Source organism: Dromaius novaehollandiae, chromosome 1, assembly GCF_036370855.1.
Source record: "Dromaius novaehollandiae isolate bDroNov1 chromosome 1, bDroNov1.hap1, whole genome shotgun sequence".
In the NCBI taxonomy this organism is placed as follows: Eukaryota; Metazoa; Chordata; class Aves; order Casuariiformes; family Dromaiidae; genus Dromaius; species Dromaius novaehollandiae.
In genome coordinates this window covers 134,717,891-134,739,212 of record NC_088098.1, presented here as the reverse complement: position 1 = coordinate 134,739,212, position 21,322 = coordinate 134,717,891, and the positions used below count along the sequence as shown (strand labels likewise).

The following is a 21,322-nucleotide window of genomic DNA, read 5'->3' as shown; positions in this document are numbered from 1 at the left end:
CCCAGTCTGCACTGTATGGAGGGGCAGGGGCCAGGTACAGCAGAAATGGGTCACGTGTGCTGGTCCACCTCTCCCTGGAAACACAAGTGAGAGAACGCAAGGGCTAGTTGCCTTCTAGTCAGGTCCAGATGTGAAGTAGGCAATGAGCCCTTACGCAGCAGAAGCCCTGGGAATCTAGTCTCACAGATCATTTTACGGGCAGGAAAATATACAGCTATAGACTCAATGTGTTCTGGAGGTTAGGGGACAGGTTTACGAATAAAACACTTAAAATTTCACTTGTATTTACTGAAAAACATACATGCTAAAAGTGAGAACAGTTTATAATATCAGCCAGGACTATTTCTTCCAAACCAAAGGCACCCTCTGTTAGGTTATATGATAAAAGGCTCATCTCCGCAAGCACAAAGGAGCACAGAGAGACAATGGTATGCTAGGAAACCAAAATAATACCCTGTCTCTACCCTGTCTACTCCCAGGCCCACCACAGGAGAGCAATCAGCCCATCAAGGGCTCATCTCCACAAGCACAGGAGGGTGCAGAGGCTCAACAGCAGGTGGGGGAACCCAAATTACCTGCTCAGAGCAATGACATCCTGTCCAGGCTCCTCCCAGACTGTCCTAAGAGATCATCAGCCCCATCAGCCAGGTGTGAAATCCAGCAAGGTGAGTAAACAGAGGCAGCTCTCCAGAGCACCACTTAGACTGAGGGAAGTTTCTGCCTAAGGATATGAGACACACTGTGGGATGCAGGGGAAGAGCATTTGGGGATTATGCAAGACTTCGCATGGGATGGGGATGTTTAGAGGAGGAACCAAACGCAAGAAAGGGAGAGATCTAAGTGACTGGCAGATGAACAAATATGGGAAAATAGAGCCATGCCTTGTGCCTGATCAGCACAGCCCATCCTAGCTTCTTACTAAATTCCTTTCTAACTGTTTTCCTGGGCAAGTGAATTCTGTGTGCCTGCACGGAGACCTAAGTGCCAGCAACTGCAGTGAGACGACAGCTCATAGCGGCCCACGTATCAGCAGTGCCAGCAGCTGGAGTGGGACCACAAGTCAGAGGGCCCATGTGTCTGTGGTGCCAGGACCTGGAGCAAGTGAGTGCATGCAAGTGAATGTGCAGTCACTACCGAACATCAAGCCACACTAGCAGATGAACAGGTGAATTGACCTGGGAACCAGGTATGCGTGTGTCTCCAAGGATGAGATCACAGGGGCAGTGGGCTAGTGGGGGGACTATAGGAGTCTAGCCAACTGCCAGAGGGACAGTAGGGTCCAGGCAGGTCAATAGGGAGACCTGCTTGTGTGTGTATGTCTGTGGGTAAGGCCACAGGAGAACTGGCTACTGGAGGGACAAGGGGAGTCCTGACTGCCAGAGAGACCACAGGATCTGGGCATCAACCAAGAGCTGTTTGTATGTGCGCACACACGTGTGTGTGTGTGTGCGCGCGCGCATGCGCGTGTGTGTGTGTGTGTGTGTGTGTCTGTCTGTCTCTCTAAGGGTGAGGCACATGGAAGAGTGAGGATTCAGGACCAGCTACTGGGTGGACTACGTGTCCAAGGTCAGGTACTAGACAGACCCAGCGTACGCACATATGTGTACATGTGCATGTGTGAGAGTGTGGGGGACCGTACCAGCAACTGGAGTGGGGCTGCAGGCCGCAAGGGTTCATATGCCCAGATGCCAGCAACCTGGGAGACCAGGGATCCATAAATAAACAAACAAACAAAAATAAATCCATCCCACTAACCTTCCTCCTGATCAGCCAGAGAGGGTAAAAGGATGAGACCGTTGGTGCTCTTTGCATGAATGCTGAGTGTGTCTGCATGTGCTAATCTGTGTGGCTAGCCATGTATATATATGTTGTATATGAGTGTACTGGGAATACATATTCAGCCTTGCTACTAGTTGGACCTGGGGACATGGAGCTGTGGCAGCCTTGCCCCCTTGGGCTACTTGGGCTCAGCCACCTTACCTAACATCCTCAATCTTGTCAGATCTCACAAACAGATTGAGAGCAGAATCTGAATGGAAGAATCTCAAGGGACATCTTGGTGGCTAAATAAGTAACATGGTCTCCCCACATCTCATTTCTTGGCTAACATCACAGAATGGCATTAGATAACTAAGACCATATATTGATGAGAAGAGCAGTTCTGACATATATATATATATATATAAGATATTAGGAAAATTAATAAAATGTATATTGGCTAAATAATATGTGATAGCAAACTTGGTGCTGAAAGTTTTTCACTAAAAAATTCAACTGACTGGGGCTGGGGAAATCAATTTGCATTAAAAACACAAGGCAGGCCAAAATTAAAGTTTTCATTCCAAATAGATACAGAATGTCATTTTTTGGGGCTTAAAAAAAACCCAACGAAATAGCATTTTACATTGAAATGTCAATTCTACACTGCATTTTATACAAATCATTTTCCAAATATTTTCACATGCAATAGTTATCAGTGTGTATCACATTAGTCACTAACATTGCGAAGCAACTGCCCTCCATTTGTGTTCAGTGTTACTAGGATACAGCCATGAGAAAATACCTGCATTAATACATTTCACAGAACTTGTTCTTGAACAAAACTGAGTAGCTTGAACAGCAATATGTTAAAAGTGATACTGTTCTAAACTCCACCTATTTACAGAAATAGGCATTTAAAATACTGTACTCAATTCTCATTTTCAAATTAAATCCATGGTTTCTATTAAGAGACAGGGTGCTGTTAGCATTGGATAAACCTTTCGGTTGGATAAACATTCTGCCAAAATGAATCATCGTATCACACAAGGCATTAATAACAGTAACACGTAAAAACCTTCCCCAGTTGTTTCTCTATAGACATTAGCTCATACTGACTTTCAATGCAAGTTAGATTTTGAGGCACACTTGAAAGGTTTATAGGCTAAAACTAAGAGCAATCTCAGTTTCACCTTTCAGTGTTTCTCACAAGATTAGAAGTCTGTTCTGACTCTTCGAGGTCACACAATGGAAGAAATGATGGATTATTACTGGCTTTAGACAGAAGTGAATGGAAGAAAACAGCAAAACTGCTTGTTCAACATAGGGCTCTGGCACTCTAGCCAGTCCAATTTAGCATCCTTGACAGAAAAATCATGGTGTAATATTTTTAGACAACCTTGACGTTGCACAGTTTGTTTGTTTTTTAATTTGGCTATAAATACGAGCATTTTCAAGCTCTATTGGTGGCTATGAAGATCTACACTAGAAGCTGAGGTGAATCACATTGCCTTCGCTGGCAGGCTGATTTCCAAAAAGCTACTTCAATATCACAAAAAAGGCAAGCAATGAGAGCGGACAAAGAAAGAGAAAGCCAAACAAAGCAGAGTAGTATGTGACTCATAAAACAGGCACTTCAGAGTCATGTATTTTTTCCCCCATTTACTTCCTGTATGAGTTTCTACAGGTTTCTGCAGGTTTCTGCCCTTATGAATTTCAAAAGAAAATTCTATTTGGGGCAAATAATTTCTTTTTTCATCTCCAACTTTCATAATCAGTTCAGTAAATGTAGCAATATGGCCCAAAGTTTGGTACCCAACAGACTGAGATGCAAACTGGACAAGCAGCGCTAAATTTCCACCTTCTGTCTGATGAAGTAGCCTGGGACTCTACCCTCCCTTTCAGGCAAGCCGACTCTGTCGTCACAAGGGTACACAGCTTAGGCAATCTTTAAAAGAGACTGCACAAGATCAAATCACATCTCCTGCTGCTCACACCTCCAAATTAGAACAGCAGGCCAAACTGAAGTTTTCTTCTTCCTTGAGCATGAAAGGGCAAAACAGTCGCACACAGCACTGGTCAGCTCCCAGTTTTCCCACTAATATTTGACTGCTTTGTCCCACAAGTCTAGAAACCTCCTCCTGCAATACCAGCAGCAGGTTCATCAGTATGGGAAGAGGAAAGGATGCATGGAAAAGAGGGGACAGCAGAGTTTTATCTTGAAAGTTGGACATGACAGTTTAGAAGAATTAAAATGCCATGATGTAAAGGGTGAATCGTGCTTGTGCCAAAAAATGCAACCAAAATCAATAGGCACTGGACTCCTGCTAGAAGTTTTCCATCACTACAAAATGTAGTCTCTTTTTAGGACACAGATAACACAAATGAGACAACAGAATTTAATATCAGTAATGCTATTTACAGCTAGGCCGAAAACCATGTATTCCATTTATTCATTGAAATTTGTAAAAGATATCCCTGTCATCTCTGTGCTCTTTGCATAAATGCACAATGTAACAATTTAGATACTTATATCTGGAAAAGAATGTTACCGTTTAATGTGTAACTGAAATGATTAATGTTTAAACAGTAAATTTCTTTCAGTTGTCAAAGTATTATTAAAGGTGACCTGCAAACGCCTGATGTAGAAAATGACAACTGAAGAGCTGGTGCTCACATACAACTGAAGCTTCTTTTCAAGCATTTAGCATTTTAAACGCACCTATTTTCTTGCATCTTTGCACTCTCTTAAATCACCCAAAGCTTTACATTACTCCGTGCACTTTTCTTCTTGGATTATGCAGAGACAACAGCGACATCACTCATACTGTCCATATTAAAATATGTAGCTAAATAGGAATCACGCATCAAGCAATAAGATAAAGAAATTATTTGTTGAAATTTTTTTTAGTTTCGGTATTTGGAACAGTGAGCAGATCTCTCTCCACTTACATATTCTTAAATACGAGGAGATGATCTTTAAAGCGAGATACATTCAATCTGTGCCAGTCCTTCTCCATATCACAGTTGTCATGCTATTTCTCATTCTCAGCAAAAGAGGAAATATCAAAGGAACCTGAGGAATGTAAGTGAAAGGTTAGCGGCACACAGCATGTGGGCCTCCTTCACTCTTTGGTCCTACATGCAGTATTTACACCTGTTCAGCTTGCAACAGATATACCAGAGGAGACCGAGAAGTTTGCATGCCTGGAAAAAGCAAGAGCCACGTCTTTAACTGAAACTTAAAAATTTTCTGTTGCTAAGCTCCGTTAGTCCATAAATTGCGATCAGCCCTCATCATAAACTTGGAAGTAGTCAGACATGTCCTTTCTTGCAAATCATGAGATCCAATTTGGGGAGCAAGTTACTTGGTTCAAGTTAAGCATGAGTTTAAGTGCTAAGCACGTGTGTAAGTTTTACTGGAATTGGGACTCTAGCCTTTATTGGACCTCACATTGCGAGTTAACAAGAAACTAAATAAAATTTTTGAAATCTGAGTAATTATTATAAACTTTAATAAAACAAAAAGAATATAGAGTCAACAAATGAAAGGCAGAAGAAGGAAGCAAAGAAATACAAGCTAATAATATACCATTAAGTAAAACCAAACTTAAAGGAGTGAGTCACTGCCTATTAGACACCAATTAAATAGTGGTTTATCCTCCACAAAGATCCTGAGAGGTTAGAAAAAAAAGAGAATTCATGGTAAACTTTGACTCTGAATATTTTGCAAATTATTGTTTATGTAAGCACAAAATGCCAACCAGGTCATAACAAAATACTGAAACCTGCCCTCAGGCGCAAATGACTTACTGCTTATGACTGTAATTAACCACTTCCTTTTCACCTTTTGTGCCTCCACAGGAGGCATGGCCCTTTCCCAAGTTTTAGCCCTTTACCAATTCTGTTCTTCGTAAATGCAAAAGTCAGACGTTTCTGAAGACTTACTATATAAAGTACTTCCATTTTAACAAAAATGTAGATGCCCCCCAAAATGAGGTAATTTTTTCACAAGTATTCCGAGGAACTTTTGGAAAGAAATCAGGTTGTAAGACTGCCAGCACCATCAATTATTAAGGTCGCCTGACATCATTATATGCTCCTACTGTCAATGCTTTATTTTTAATTGTTGAATTGATATTTGTTAAATATGTGCCCTCCATAGGCTGACTTTCTGAGGAGAAATTGGGGGGGGGGGGGGGGGGAAGGGTGCAGATAAGCTAAAATGCCTCCATTCCTGAGAATAGGCAAATACACCGTTAGAAAAATTTCAGCTGTTTTTCTCCCAAGGTGCCTAGAGCAGGTAACTTGCACTTGGTATTAGCGATGGCCTTTGTACTGAAACAGGCCTCTGCCAGCATCATTAACGTTTAATTTGGCTAGCAACAGAGTTTTGGAAACCACACATCTTACATGCTCAACTGGAGAGCTCTTGCAGTTAGACAAAGGATTCCAAAACACCCTAAATCACTAATTCCAAAATCACTAAGCAGTCGGGGCTAGAGTTGGATATTTGCTAACCTCACTGTGCTGGGATGCTCGGGAATGCTCTGTATCCAAGGCAGAAAGCTGGGACTGAAAGCAAGAAGCTTTTGTCTTTTCCATGTCTGGGTGAAAGATAACCAGATACTCCAGCTTGCCCAGGACAGTTCTGGAATACAAGATTTTTTTCCACTACCCAGGCAGACCTTTCTGAGACTTTTTTTGTACCAGACTTTTGTTTAGGAGCCAGAGTTTTCTCCCTCTAAGCCCAAGGATGGACTGACTTCCAACACAATTACACAAGAGCAAAAGACAGGCATCCTTGCTTCAGCTCCTCTCTCAAGCTACATAACCCAATGGAGAAGCTGTGCTCCCAACTACAGCATCAGGTCAACAGAGGCATATCATTCATTATGTGACCCAATGTTGAAGGCATTTTCCATGAATCCTGATTTGTCCAAAGGTTTTTTTCCCCCTCCTCCATATCTTAGTGCTCTAAGACACTTGTAATCTATCTACCCAGTCAGCAAACAATTGTAACACTGCATAGTTAAATGGTATTTTTTAGTCTATGCAAAAAAGGTAGGTACAGTTTAAGGAAAAAGATGACAAGACTAAGACTGGTGCCACAGTCTAACTGAAGAGCCTATCTTATATAAAAATGTTACGAACCAAGTGGGCCAGTCACCTTAAAATCTCTGAAGGCCTTAGATGGTAGTACCATTTACCACAGCTGATAAATTGGCTCCCATGCAAACCTGATTCAAGTACCTCTTTCATATCCACAACATGACATCACAGATTATTCTCCTACCTTTAGCTCTTTTTTAACTATATTAAAAACCAATTTCTCTGAAAATTCGTTCTCTTTCATGGCAGAGGGGTATTTTGAGGAACATGGGAGGGACCATTTTAATAAAGGATGACCTTACTGATATAGAAACAAGAAGAAATCAGAGCCTCTAGTAAATCTTTACAGATCCAGACCACACCAGCAAAACATGGTGTAACGTACCAGGGAAGCTGCAAAAATTTACACTTGTTGAAATTCTCGCCCACTGAATGTACAAAGTGAGAACCAGTAATGCTTGTATATAGAGATATTTATTCCCTGAATAGAAAGTGTGTAAATTAGTTATTTTAGGACGTCAATAGAAAGTCCTAATACTCCAAGGACTTTCAGTTGGATGGATCCTATTCTCATTCAGATTATCATTACATAGATGGCATATAGACACAAGAGCTGGAGCAAGCAGAAGTTTTTACAGGATTGCTGTTACAATTTTTACATTTGGATAAAAGTTGGCGAGAGCTACAGATCCTCCCATGACCTCTTTAAGTGTTTAACTATAAATGACCAATAGACAAAGGCTTTGTAAAATTTAAGAAAAGTACCTGGAAATGTTAGACAGTTACAGTCAATCAACTTTTAACAAAAACTCTATTAAAAACAGGGACTTAGTGGTACTTACAACAAGGCAAAGAGTTATCCTCTTCTATTGTCTTCTTATAGACCCAATCCTTTTTTCTCCAGCCTATAATACTGCCATCTTTGCAGTTCAGGGAATGTTCTATATCTGCTTTATCCCACATTCTGAACATGTATAGCTCCCCAGTCATTCCCATGTTGGGTGATGTAGCTGTACCTGGCAGCTTTGAACAGCCAAGTAAGAACTGCCCTTTTCCAGGGAGACTCATTTTCTCAGCTAGCTTTTTGTTTCCTTTTTTCAATCCATTTACGAATAACTTCACCTCCTTATCTTCACTTTTCCACTGGACACATATTTTATACCAGGTATTTTCACGAAGCATGTCTGTCATATTTATTTGATTCCCAAACAGCCATATTCTCAATTTATCATGATCTCCCATAAGTCCAAGATCATATTTATTTGCTGAGAGATTACTGTGAGGTGTTTCTTGATTATATACATACGCTGTCCACGGACTATCTGAGGACTTTAGCTTGAGGTGCACACAGACAATGAATTCTTTCAAAGGAAGCAGAGAAATTCTCGGTGACAGAATCCACGGATCTTCACATTCAGTCCTAAAAACCGCTTTGTATCGTCCCAGGAAATCCTCCTGATCTAAATAAAGAAAAGGTGATTTTTTAAAAATCTTCTATATGAGTCTTTCATGGTTCCTTATGGTACTGCTTCTACATATTTACATAACACATTAAGAAACAACCTTGCATCCTTCTCTCTGTACTGGGGGGGGGGGGGTGGCAAATTTGGAGGCAGTTAATCAAATCAGTCTTAGCTGCTCATGAAGACTTTGAAGTAAAACTCATGCACAAGGAGGTGTATCACCATGTAGCCCTCTACAAATGGGAGGCTGGCTCTGGTCCCTATTCCCAGGACTGTACAGATATTTTGCATTTAACAGTCACTGGATAAAATGCAAAAACAGAGTCAGAGAAAGAAACTATAACCATGACTGCCTTCTCCTCATCTTCCAGCCTTGCATGCTGTTTCTCTGAGCTATATGGTCATGCTTCTTCACGCTCTTTCTTTCCAACCCTGTGATTCTTAAATTCTTGGCTGTATACTGACACAGCTTCAGCAGAAAAGGTGGAAAATAGCTATATTCTGAAATAGAATGAGAGCTTGTGTAACTTCCAGGAAGTGTGGTTTGGAGCCCCTGGTTTATTCTAAGTTTAATACCATCCAGGCCCATTCCCTGTTCCCTACCTGGGCACACAGCTGCAGAGATATCTGGTCTATGTATGTCAAATCCACTTAGGTGTGGAGAAGGTTGCAACCTGAAGTTCAGCTGTGACAGTAAATAGAATTTGTGGTGCTAACACTAAATTTACTGGTGAAAACAAGGTTTCAGGCTAAGTCAGTGCTGGTAAAATATGCAGTGCCAGGGAATGTCTCAAACACTGGATATTGATCATCTTAAATGTAAAGTACTTATAAATGCCTCTTTTTCTCCTTTGTCCCACTACAGGCAAGTAAATGCTTTTGTGGCTCTAGATGTAAGCTCTTTGGAGCTGAGGATAACTCTTACTTTTTGAAAAATGCACGTTATCATTGTACAAACATCATCGTGATTGCTTGCTTTATGTTAAATCTATCAGCAACAAAATAAATCCAACCTAAATAAAACTCCCATGAGACATGAACTGAAAGGAGAAATGAAACAGACTGGTAGATGCTCAGGCAGTGTAAGAGTCCATGTTACTGACAGCTTTAAGACGACACTAATTTATCAATACATGCAGAGCTTTTATGTACCCTCAAGGAAAGGTACGTGACTAATCATGATTAGTCAGGAGGGGATAGCAGGAAAGGATCAGTCAATATATTCACCCTCCTGTCAAGAAACAGCTTCCAGACAACTTGAAGCCAGCTTTTTTTTTCCCCCAGGTAGGTCACATTCATAAATAGTACTAGCTAGCTCTCAAGATCATAGCCAGATCGTCTCAACCAACCAGAGAACCAACTTTTCTCAGGCCAATTTTGAATGAATAAATGTGCTCGACTTCTGCCTCTCTTGACCACGGGGCTCTCAAATTTCTTTTTTGATAGCAACAAATAAAAAATGGGAGGAAGTTCCTAACTGTGGCAAGTCCCACTTGATTGATAAGTTATTGGAAAAAGCTTGAAATCCTAGATTTATTAATCTAGTTTCATGGAAAGCCACTGATAAGCATTCCTGTTTCATGTTATAGCCTTCAGACTCCCCTTCTGACACTAATTAGCATAAACTTATAGGCATCTTTCACAACATTCAACATAAGGAATCAAAAGTGCTATACAAGGCTAGAGGCCAAAGGAACCTAAGAAACTCCCAGGGTACAGGCTGAAGTTGTAGGCAAAAACCCTAATTAACAGACAGCGGACTTTGAATGGCGAGGTTATACTTGGCATGCTCCTAGGCAGGCTGGCAATGGAGAAGCATACTTGTCATAAGAGCAAGCTGCTTCCCCACCAAAGCAGGAATTCATCCATTCAGTTTGGCCATTTGTCAAAGAGTAACAGGCCCCTGAGGCAAAATCTGGGATACTCAGTTAGGAGCAATTCAGCATCAGAAACTTTTTTAAGCATAACTTAAACCTGGGGTGAGGAAGACAGTGGGATTGGGAATGTCAAAGAAGTGATGATTTTTGAATACAGAGGCAGATGTACCATCTTTAGTAAAAGGCTAATTACATTTAAAACAAGTCTTCTACCTTCCAGTTCAGACAGATCATGAGGAAACTGATTTTATAAAGGAAACAACTAGTTAGATATACAGCTAGATACGTCGCACTTGTGACACAGGCTCTCCAAAGAAAAATAATTATCTTTCTTAATTAAATTGGAGTTACACTGAAGGTTTTGAAAGGTATCACATAGCTGCTGTTTCTCAGAGAGCATATGTCAGAAGTACACTTGGATGATTCCTGTACCCTCCAAAATTCCAGTACGTGATCTCAAGCATGCAAAGATGGCCAAAGTGACCAGTTAAGTCAGAGTCATGACACAGCTACAGAATATGAACACTGCTAACTCTCCAGGATCCTGATTATGAAAAATTAGAAGTCCATTTCTGAGCAGAAATGTTGAAACTTGAGACATCATCAGCAGACCTGATCTTGACAATGAACAAATCCTGAGATGGGCTTTATTTCATGTTAAGCATTAAATCTGTGTTTATGCAACAACAGTGAAAGAATCAAAGGGCTGCAAAATCATAATACATTCTTGAGGGGTGCTTGACACTATGAAGTTGCCAAGACAGCCAGAATGGACGTGTGCAAGTTGTTTAGAGTAACATGGCACTCCAGTGAGGACATGAACTTGCAGGTGAAAACAGTCTCAATGCAGGTAAGCATCAGAAATTATGAGACAAGAGATCAGTCCTGCTGATGATCTTTTTACTGTGCTTTGAATGGCAATTCAGAAAGACTGCTGTTAATCTGTATGCAAAGCCTGAGGAAAGAATTTAACAAGCAAAAGAGCTGTCTTCACTGCTTAAAGCCAGAAAGAAAGCTCAATGTCTGGGCCACATTGTTCAAAATAGTTTTGAAAATGAGGTACCAAAAACAGGTGGCAAAGCTAGAGAGGAGATCTGAGTACTATCTGAATTGTTACAGGAAAGGCTTGGAAATTTTACTATGACTGGGCTATCCAAAGACTACTTAAAAAAGCACACAGGAAATCATAACATCTGTTAGAAGACAAACTTCACTGTTCCAAATGGAAAATGCACAGTTCAGAGCTAAATTATTTAGAAGTTAATTATCAACATTACCTTGACCTAATCCACTGGGTATGTGGGTAGATACAACATAAGCAGGAGATGACATTGCTTTAAAGAGTGTGGCAGTTCTGCTACTTATCATTTATCGTCAATGGTAATGACACTCCTGGGCAGCGGCCCACTGTTGGTCACAGAACCGTAGGACTGAAACTGGCTGTGCTCTTACAGTGGCAGTCTAAGCTTACAGTTAGTTCCTTGGGGTCTGGTCAGTACAAGTCACATTTGGAAACCTGGCCATGAACATACCTTTATCACTATCTCAAAGAAAAGGTAGCATAGCAGAAAGAATGCTCAAAACACTTCCAGGATAAGAAATATAAGCAAAATTCACAAGTTGGATCCAAGGAAAACAGGAGAGGAAGAGACCTATATCTAATAGGTACATATATAATAATTGCATGTATGTAAATATATTCATCTATAATATAAATGGGGTGGGTGTGTTTTTTGTTTTTTTTTTTTTTTTAAGTTCATCATCATCGTACTATTTACAAGTCCTCTCAACAAACAAAGATAATCCAGAGATTGCCATAACAGTGTTATCAGGAATTTCCTTTTCTCCACTCTTCAAATTTAAAAAATAATCGGGGCAATAATATTTGAGAGCTGACTTTTCAACGGCTTTTGCTGTACTCAGGCACTTAACCTCTTTCAGAAATGCAAATTGTTCCTCCTTCATACAGTCATCTCTAACAGAGGCAAGAACTGGGGTTTTTACGCTCACTAAGAGCACAAGCAAGGGTGTTATCTCAAGCATCGAAAGAACTGGAGTCCTTTCAAAGTCATTTTCAAACAAACGCGTAACTTAAAATGAACTTGCTGAGGATGACAAAGTAAGGCAAAACAAAAATGTAATCTTTCTCTTTCGAACAATTTCAGGTAGTAGTAATTGGTATCTCTACCTAGAGTAGATTTACAACTGTAGGTAATCAGAATTAGACATACAGGAGCAGATACTTTCATACTTACAGTACCTAAGCAAGTGTTATTTTTCTTACATTAGTATAGCTAGTATATTCGTATAGTTGAGCATTAATACAGTTGAGTATTTTCTTGAGTAAAAATATCCATGTTTTTACGCATCTGCACAATCTGGCTCTTTACCAGTAACAGCAATAGTCATTAATTTACATACAAGTGATTGTCACATTTGAATTGCTACTGTCCATTAAAGTGACACCATAAACATCTTAAATCTAAATGTATACCTTCTAGAGCATGTCATAACTGTTCTTCACAAAAAGTTTAAAACTTTACACTTTCTAAATATGATTCACTCAATTCTGCTGAATGTCTGGGAAATCTGAAACTAAGAATTGTTTCTTTAAAATTAATTTTGTCCCTCTTTTTCATTCACAGATGTACTCCAATATCTGCAGATAAATTATGCCACATTATCCAGAGTGCCCTAGACATCAGAACAAACACAGGTAGTTTTTCTCTCTCCATATTCTCTGGAGAATGCAAACATGCTTTGGGGCACTTTAGATGAGGAGAGAACTGAGTAGGGATGCTGCCAATAGTGCTAACCACCTAGAAACAAACAAAAAATAGGGTGGAGACATAAACCAACCATTGCGTCAAGTCAGCTGCTCTTGAAGGATTACGGATGCTTGCAAGTGGCATGTAGGTGAAAGAAGAAACCCCTCTCTGCTTGTCCTCAGAACTCTAGATGCAGTAGAATTTTCCTTGACATAATTCTTGTAGGACACCACCTATCTGCTGAGTAGTCCTGTCCTTTTTACTATTCAAAGTTCATGAGGTTAAAACAAGGCCATTTTAATAACATTTAACACTTGAATCTCAAATTCTGTCTCAAAACCTTCATGCTATACCAACTACATTTGGAGAATTTAGTTCAGACTTAGTCCACCATGTCAACCCATGAAATTTCACTGCTAGTACAATGTCATTAAAGGGGTATGCTTATTAAGTTACTTCTGAACAGCTAGAAACTCTGGCCTTCTAGGTTTCAATAATGTGCCATAGCTCAGGAAACAGTTTCTAAAATTAGTCAGTATTAAAAACGTGGCAAAAAACACTTCTAATTTTCGAATATCCCATACACCTTACTAACATGATTAATATTATTAAACTGTATTGATCTAAGGAAGTTTTATGAATGACAAGCACTATTATCTATATTTTGCAGTCAAGGAATCTAAGGTCCAGAGTAGTGACAAACTTGCATCTTCCAGCTTATGGAATAACAACGAATAAAACACACATGGCTGACTTTGCTGTACCTCATCCAAAAACAGCACCATGTCAGTTACTTGGTTTCTACTAGAAATGATGTACTTATTTTTCATTTACTGTTATATTAAGAATACACTTTCAAATTGAAATACATGATTTCTGTTACATGCTTTAGACCTTGCTATGTCTTCCCTAGCCTTTTTCACATACACAGCCAAGAACAATGAAGGAGTACATACTGACACATGCATTAGGTAGAGCGATGCTCAACAGGTAAAACTCCCCCCACCTCAAGTAATTCCAGTTCTAGCATTCAGGCAGTAACCCTCAATAAAGAGTCCTTAATGCTTATCACCCCCCCACCCCCGTCATAGTTTTTGCATTGAAATAGCCAGAGAGCTTTGTGACACCAAGCAGGAATTGTTCAAAATACCTTGTAGATGATATGATGATAAAATATAGACCAGAGAGATGGTCAGGCAAGTAGCACTGGCTAGCCACAGCTCCCTGCTTGAAGTGCACATCTTCCTGCACTCCCCTTGTCATTTATTCTACTATAGAAATTTATTTGAAGCATGTTTTCTCAGATGTTCAAGGCAGCAACTATAAAGTCTAGACAGATAACCTTTGAAAGTTTTATCTCAAGCATTATTCCAATATCCTCACTAAATTCATTTTTTAAAATTGTATTTTGGCATTTTCAAATATAACATTTTCCAGAGAGTGATCGGCTAACAGCATGAAACACTGAAGCTATTTTATTCATTTCTTTTCTTTGGATCTTGTGGTGTTTGCATAAGAGCAGTGTGAAAGAGTTAAAGAGATATTCTGAAAATAATAACACTTCCAGTTCAAGAACTAGCCAGGAAATAATTTCCCTTGCAATTACATACTGTACTTACGCATTTTCCTTATCCTTATCCCAAAAGAAGTTATTACTGATGATTATTTTTGTGACAACAAATAAATATTGTAAACGTAGGGTGTGTATACCCAACGTGCTGAGCACCAACTGTTTCTGTCAATGGCAATTACTTCCCTTGACTTCAAGAAGGCAGAAACTTGGCTATTCTGAACATATCCAACAATTCCATTCATCAAGGCTAGTGCTGTTTATTTGGAATATCAACACTAGATGAATCAGGAAAAATGTGTCTTACCTTTGCCTGCTGTAGCCAGGAACAAATGAAGTAAAAGGACAGCTAGAGCAATCCTGAATTTCAGTAAAATATCCTGGATTCTGCCAACACAGCAGTGCTGCTTTCTCCAAGCAACCATTCTAGAAGAAACAAGAAAACACCACAGTCTGTCACTGTGATTAGAAAAAGCACAGAAGTATATATATTACGACCAAAAAGGTTTCCAACCCAGGAGCATAGATCTTTTCAAGTCCATTACATTACTGAGTATATACTGTACTCAAATGTGCCAACACTCTAATGTTGCCAAGTCACCCAGAAAGAAACCACTGTCTGCTGAAAGGAAAAAAAGGTGGGGGGGAGAGAAGGGGGAGTAAAAAGAACGCTTAAGCTGTAATCCTGTAAAGACTCACAAATGTATTAGAGCATGGCCACAAGTCCTTGCATGACGGAGGCTTCCAACATTAAAAAGAATACAGAAGCACTTACCCAAAAGCTAAGATAATTTCAGTAAGTGTGTAGGAAGGGGCTCTACAGTCCCCTCTCTGGGGGTTCTATCAGCTGACATTTTTATGTCTGCACCACACCAGAAGTTTTAACTTGGCCATCACAAGTTTGGTCTGTGTGGAAGTGTACTGCTTAGCACCAAAAGAAGTTTGGGATCACACTACTTCCAAATTTTACCGTATTTTTGTCCAGTCTCTATCAGGTTGCAATAGGTTCTCTTCTTTTCAGGAAATACAGAGTTGTAAATTCATTTAAGGTTAAAGCTAAAATATATTTTTTGCAAGCATTCACATTAATATAAATATTTATTAGCATGAAATGGTTACTATAGGCTAAACTCATCAGAAGAGGTTCTAGGGTAATAGGCTGAGAAACACGTAAGTTAGTTAAGTTGCTAGGTACTCACTTTGGAAAACAATTAAATTTACATGCAAATAAATTATACACATATAACAAAGTGACACAGATAATAAAGCAAAGACTTCGTAAAAGTTGGAGCAGTGCAACATTACTGTCAGCCATTAGTTACACAGTGTATATAGTATTTCTAGCAGAAAAAAAAGCTCATACACACTGGGTTGAAGGAAACAAATTGGGATCATGACACTTGCATACTATACTGCTCCCATTTTCAAGATTCTGGATGCCACACTAATAAAATTGAAATATCCTAAGAGAATAACCATCACAATCACAAATTTGTTGCAACTTAGAAGGAACTGAGCACTGTAACATCATGGATGATATCTACATGGGTGCCGTAGGTATTAACCAGTAGGAAGAAAGACTCGTGACAAAAAGATCTCAGAAGAACACTAGCATACTCAAACAGAGAGAAAAGAAACAGTATGCTAAAACCATGGACATAACTAACACAGACAAGCCTGTGTAGGAATGAAGCAAAACCAAGCAAAAGGAAAAAAAAAGGGGGCAAGAAATGGAAGCAAGTCAGCTTTCCAAAGATTCACAAGAAAGGTGTCCCATCACACATTTTCCAAACCAATGTTCAGCTTGCTTCTCTTGAATGCCTAAAAATAATTAACAGAGCTTCAGTCAGTAAACTAAGTAGCAGAATTACATTAATTATCCCAAGAACCTGATAATGAAAATCACTGTGCTTAAAAATTTCTAGGCTTCAAATTACAAATGACCTGACAACTGCAAAGTTCTTTCATCTACAGTAAAATATGTTAGTGTTAAAAAAGATTCCCATTAAAAAGCTGTGTTTCCTTTCTCTGTCTACTCATGTTTCCCATTCTGGTCTTGAATCAGGTCACTTCCTAGCAGAACCAAGCTGCACATCTCTTCCTCCATTTTATAGAGACATCCCTTCTTTTGTAAGGTAAACCATCTATCCATAGTGAGATATTTAGACAACAAACTAACCACAAACTACAACACCCCTTGCCTCTACTACCCAGAAATCAAAAGTTCAAGTATGAATGGGACAGAGCCCAAAAAATACTCAGGGGCACCCACAAGTTTAGCCATCGATGTTGGTAAGTACTGAAGCAAACTGCCTACTCTGCGTCACATACAATACCGTTCCAGAATGCTCCTATATGCCCTATATTCAGTTTCCTCTGTAAGACTCAGTCCTGCTAAGACATCTACAGGAGATCAGCTGACTAGGACAGCACTCTGTGCCATCACGTACACCCCCCATTTGCTCTGGTAGACCTCATTAAACAATAACGTCAGTGCCACACGCACCAGAAATAACAACTGTATTCTAGACACTTAAATCTGAGGGTAGAAGTCAAGAAATCCCAGGTTCCAATTCCAGCTCTGCCACGAGCCTATGTACCTCCTGGAGTTTGAACAGACCTTACTCAACTCTGGCCTTCCAGAGTGAGCTTCACTTACGTTTGTCCAGTGTTAAAAAGAAAGGGTCCAATAAAATACTTTCTGCATATTTAGTTTCCTGTCCCCTCTGTCTCAAGCCTGGCTGAAGTTCAGGCAAATAAACCTAAAAAGGAAAATCCTTATATGGTCACAGCCCAGTTGACTTTGGTAAGACTCTGGACATTTATGATAGCTCAAGATTCGTTCCAGAGTATGGTGATACTTACGATAAAGACAGTTAAGAAAATAACATTAATGTTTGTTTCTTCTCACAAAAACCCTATTTACACTGTACCAAAGAAAAAGATGCTACTAGCTTTGAAAATGAGGCTTTTAAAGGAAAAAAAAAAAAAAACAAGATGTAAAATATCGTTTCATCATATTTATTGAAATGAAGATCATATGATGACTTCCAAATGTTTTGGAATGTATGTTTCTTTTAAACCTATATCCAATCTTCGGAATATATATTGCCTTTGGACAGTAAAGCTCTACTCTTTATGATGAAAAGTAATATAATTATAAATACATAATTATAGACTTACCTTGGACATTATAAACTCAGTATAAATGAAGACTGAGTTTAGTCCACACTATTATTTATTATAATAAAGATGATTTATAAGATTATCATCTTATAATCATCTTATTAAAAGATTAACACAGTACGACTTAGAGCCAGCATGAATCTGCATAGTTGATGCATTTGCAAAACAAGCAAATCTAATGCAGAATCAAGTACAACAGTTTCTTGGCACAACTACCAAGCTACCCAAGTGTGTGAAAGAGTTTTACACAGAGTTCGTGCTCCTGTGACCATAGGTGAAGATGTAACTGGCTGTAGTTACTTTTCTACTTGCTGTTCTCAAATGATTTTTTTAAACATCTACAAAGAGCAAATCGCCTGAAATAGGAAAGAATATAATCAGTTACTTATCTTTATGGTCAGTGGTTAAAATGGAAGTTCAGAAAACAAAATATTAGAACTCAGGCATAAGTTTGCTCTATCCTGCTTCCCCTCTGTGAAGAGTCCTCTACTTTGATCAGTGACAGTGTTGGAGCATTAGTACTCAGGCTTCAGACTACATGTGATACTGTGGCATTACTTTGAAAGCAAAATAGGAATTTGCTAAACCTTTCCTTAAAACAAACCACACGCTTTGGAACATGAGATGGTTGTTACATGTATTGTGTTACATATGCTGCAGTTCTGTACTAATAAGACACTTTCCAGAAATGAAAGAGGTTACTGGAAATAGAGAGACAGGCAAATGGGATTTAAACAAAGAGACAGAGAGAGACTGTATTTTTATCATTAATACTAATTTACTTATTTCTTGCTATTTTACAGGGTTTTTTTCCCACAGAACTACCCTTCAAGACAATGGGAGTTTTCCCTGCCTAAGGAGCATAGAGTTTCTTCAGATGTCACTGCAATCTGACAGATTGACCAAGACGCACACTGCAACAAGGAGCCTGCTGCAGCAGGACAGGCAAAGTAGAGGGTTGGAGGTCTGGGAACCCAGAGCAACTCACAAGAGCAGGCAAAAAAAGTTGTTAAAACTAAGGCCCCTAAGACTTTTTACTGTGTTTACTCTGCTGTACCTAACTTTGTACCTCTGAAAGATAAAACTGTTTTGAAGTTGCTGTTTTTAAACCACTTCAGTTAGCTAGTTAATCAGATGTACCCACAATGAAAGGACTTGGAGGTGCCACACGGAACTGTGCATGGGTTGCAAACACAACTAAAAAGCAGAGGAGAAGGGGTTGGGCCACTGCAACCAGCCCGAAGAGTGACTGTGTGGTATGGCCCCACTCATCGTGGGGTGTGAGAAACCTGGACTGCTTTCCAACTGTGCAACCAAAGGTGACATAGCGAGAGACCTATTTGGCTTACCTTTAGCCATGGTTTGCCTTGTATTACAACAGATACATTTTCAACAGGTTTAAAGTCAAAGAAAAGTGCAAAACATGAATACTTTCTGTCAAATCACCTCTTGAAAATTACATTCAAATTTTACAGTTCCTGTTGAATATATCCATTTATTGTCACTCCTTAAACGTTAATAAGCTATTAGTTCTTTTATACCAAGTTTCAGCCTGAGCAGCTTCTCACTGCCAAAGCATAAACTTCTTTTATCAAATTTATGTTGGAAATCATGACCCAAAGCAATCAGTCATTTGCTTCTAACTATTTCTAACTTTTGTTTCAATCACACTTATTTTATCCATATTCTTTGCGATCCATCCTATCTGCTTTCTTTAAGGAATCCCTTACTAAAGATCTCAGATTTTAACAAAAAATATTTCCCAAATTTTTCAAGTGTTACTGTTGAAGAGGATGGTAACAATGAATAGTAAGCTTCTGGCTGCTGCTTTGTCACAGTCTGCATTATCCAAGTTTGTACTACATGCTAAAAGACAGTAAAGAGTAAAAGAAGCATCATACTGCCTAGGTATGAAAACTTCACAGTACATTCAATTACTTTCAGAAGAGTGAGACTACCAGCTTCTACCAACCCCCTAGATTTTCCACATTGGAACCAAAAAGTAGTAAAGATTCTATGTTATTTTTAAACTTTGACTGAAACAGGTTAGATGTAATAGGGATGACGCTTATGTTGGAAAGTCTTATGTCACTGTTAATTTTGGCACATATAGTATGCACTGACTTAACAACTGAAGTAGCACCATCAATTCAAAAATGTTATTCTAAGCTTTTTTTTTTTTTAATGTGTTTTTCCAGAAGAAAGTAATACAAATATTACTGTCTGATAACAGCCTGGTTTTCATTAATATCCTCCAGCACTTATCACAAGCTGTAAAATCAGATATACTGTGTTCTATCAAATTCAATCACTATATTGTAGAATACCAGCTTTTTCTAAGACTACAACAGTAATGTGTAGAGCCAGCTCAAGGCTCCTGCAAAGCACAGGCAACATTTAATTTTGCCTTCCCCCAAAGTGAAAGACTAGGTCACAGACACTGACACTGCTCTACTACAACGCTCATATTGTTCAGTTCTTAATAGAAATAAATAGGAGGAAAAACTTGGGGAGAAATGCATGCTTTTTAGTCTTCAAATTGCTGTATGATACTGGTGTTAGAAAGATTAATTTCACAAATCCAAAGCAGTGTAAACCAAGGTCTGCCCTTGGTTATACTCACATATCTCCCCTTAACTTTGTTTCAGAGAATAAGTGTAATCATTAATATTTAAGTGAATTTCTGAGTGTAATATCCTTCAAGATGGCCCTCCATTATGGACCTTCATGACAAAAACAACCAACCAAAAAAAAAATCTTCAGATCATTAATTCTCTCTTACAGAAACTCATGTCACTGTAAATAGTGCAAAAACAGCACAGGTGACAATTTCAAGCAATTTTTTTATTCCTTCTTACCAGCGTGGAGATGTTTCATCTCCAAATATCCAGCACTCACTTGGGAGGTGGGTAAGAGGCCTGTTTCTAGCTTTTATGAAAGTTCTACAGTTGTTCAGGAAATCCTCTTCTGTAGTGGCTCTTCCCTCAAGAGAATCGTATAATCCTTACAGTGTATTAAATCTACCAGAGCAAACTAAAAAGCCCTTCAGTGACAATACCCAAGCGGGTTTCCACTTCAAAGAATTTACAAAGTACAGATGAAGAAATACAAGCAGAGATGTAATAAAGTAATGTTTGTCACAGGTCTGGTTAGTTCTACTGCAGGCAAGTTAAGTTTACATTTTCATTAATAACTCTTTGAGGTACTGGGTAAAGTTTATAGGTTTCATTTTAAAAAGTATTCTGCGGAGTAGAAAACTCGAAGTAAAACAAAGCATGTAAGAGAAGAAGTTGGGGGGAAAAAAGTACTTCATCAAAGCTGACATGTAAAAAAAGATTCAAGGAACAACTAGACATACACCTTGAGCCACGGAAAAGGGATCACAAAGCAGGTAAAAGGAGGTAAGTGGAGAAAAGTAGACAAAAGAAGTTTTGCAAAACCTTTATATTCAACAACAGGATTTGAATTTGATGCAGAAAAAAATAGGGAAGGACAAAGACTTTTCAAAGCTGTAATATTCAAACCTGTGAACAATACAGACAGAGTGTAAGGAATGAAGTGAGGGCCAGGGATGCCAGAAAGAAGACT

The 21,322-nt window shown here is 39.0% G+C and overlaps 1 protein-coding gene across 7 annotated transcripts in view; it reads right to left on the bottom strand.

The window, feature by feature from the left end:
- The window catches only part of ADGRG2 (adhesion G protein-coupled receptor G2), a 68,143-nt gene that overhangs the window by 41,359 nt on the left and 5,462 nt on the right, over positions 1–21,322 (bottom strand). For all 7 annotated transcript variants that reach the window (XM_064499272.1, XM_064499281.1, XM_064499289.1 and 4 more), the window contains exons 2-3: positions 14,856–14,974; positions 7,713–8,330 (exon numbers count right to left, since the gene is read on the bottom strand). In XM_064499272.1, coding sequence (XP_064355342.1) covers positions 7,713–8,330; positions 14,856–14,973 — 736 coding nt within the window. In that variant the 5' untranslated portion in view covers position 14,974. The remainder of the gene's footprint in view (positions 1–7,712; positions 8,331–14,855; positions 14,975–21,322) is intronic.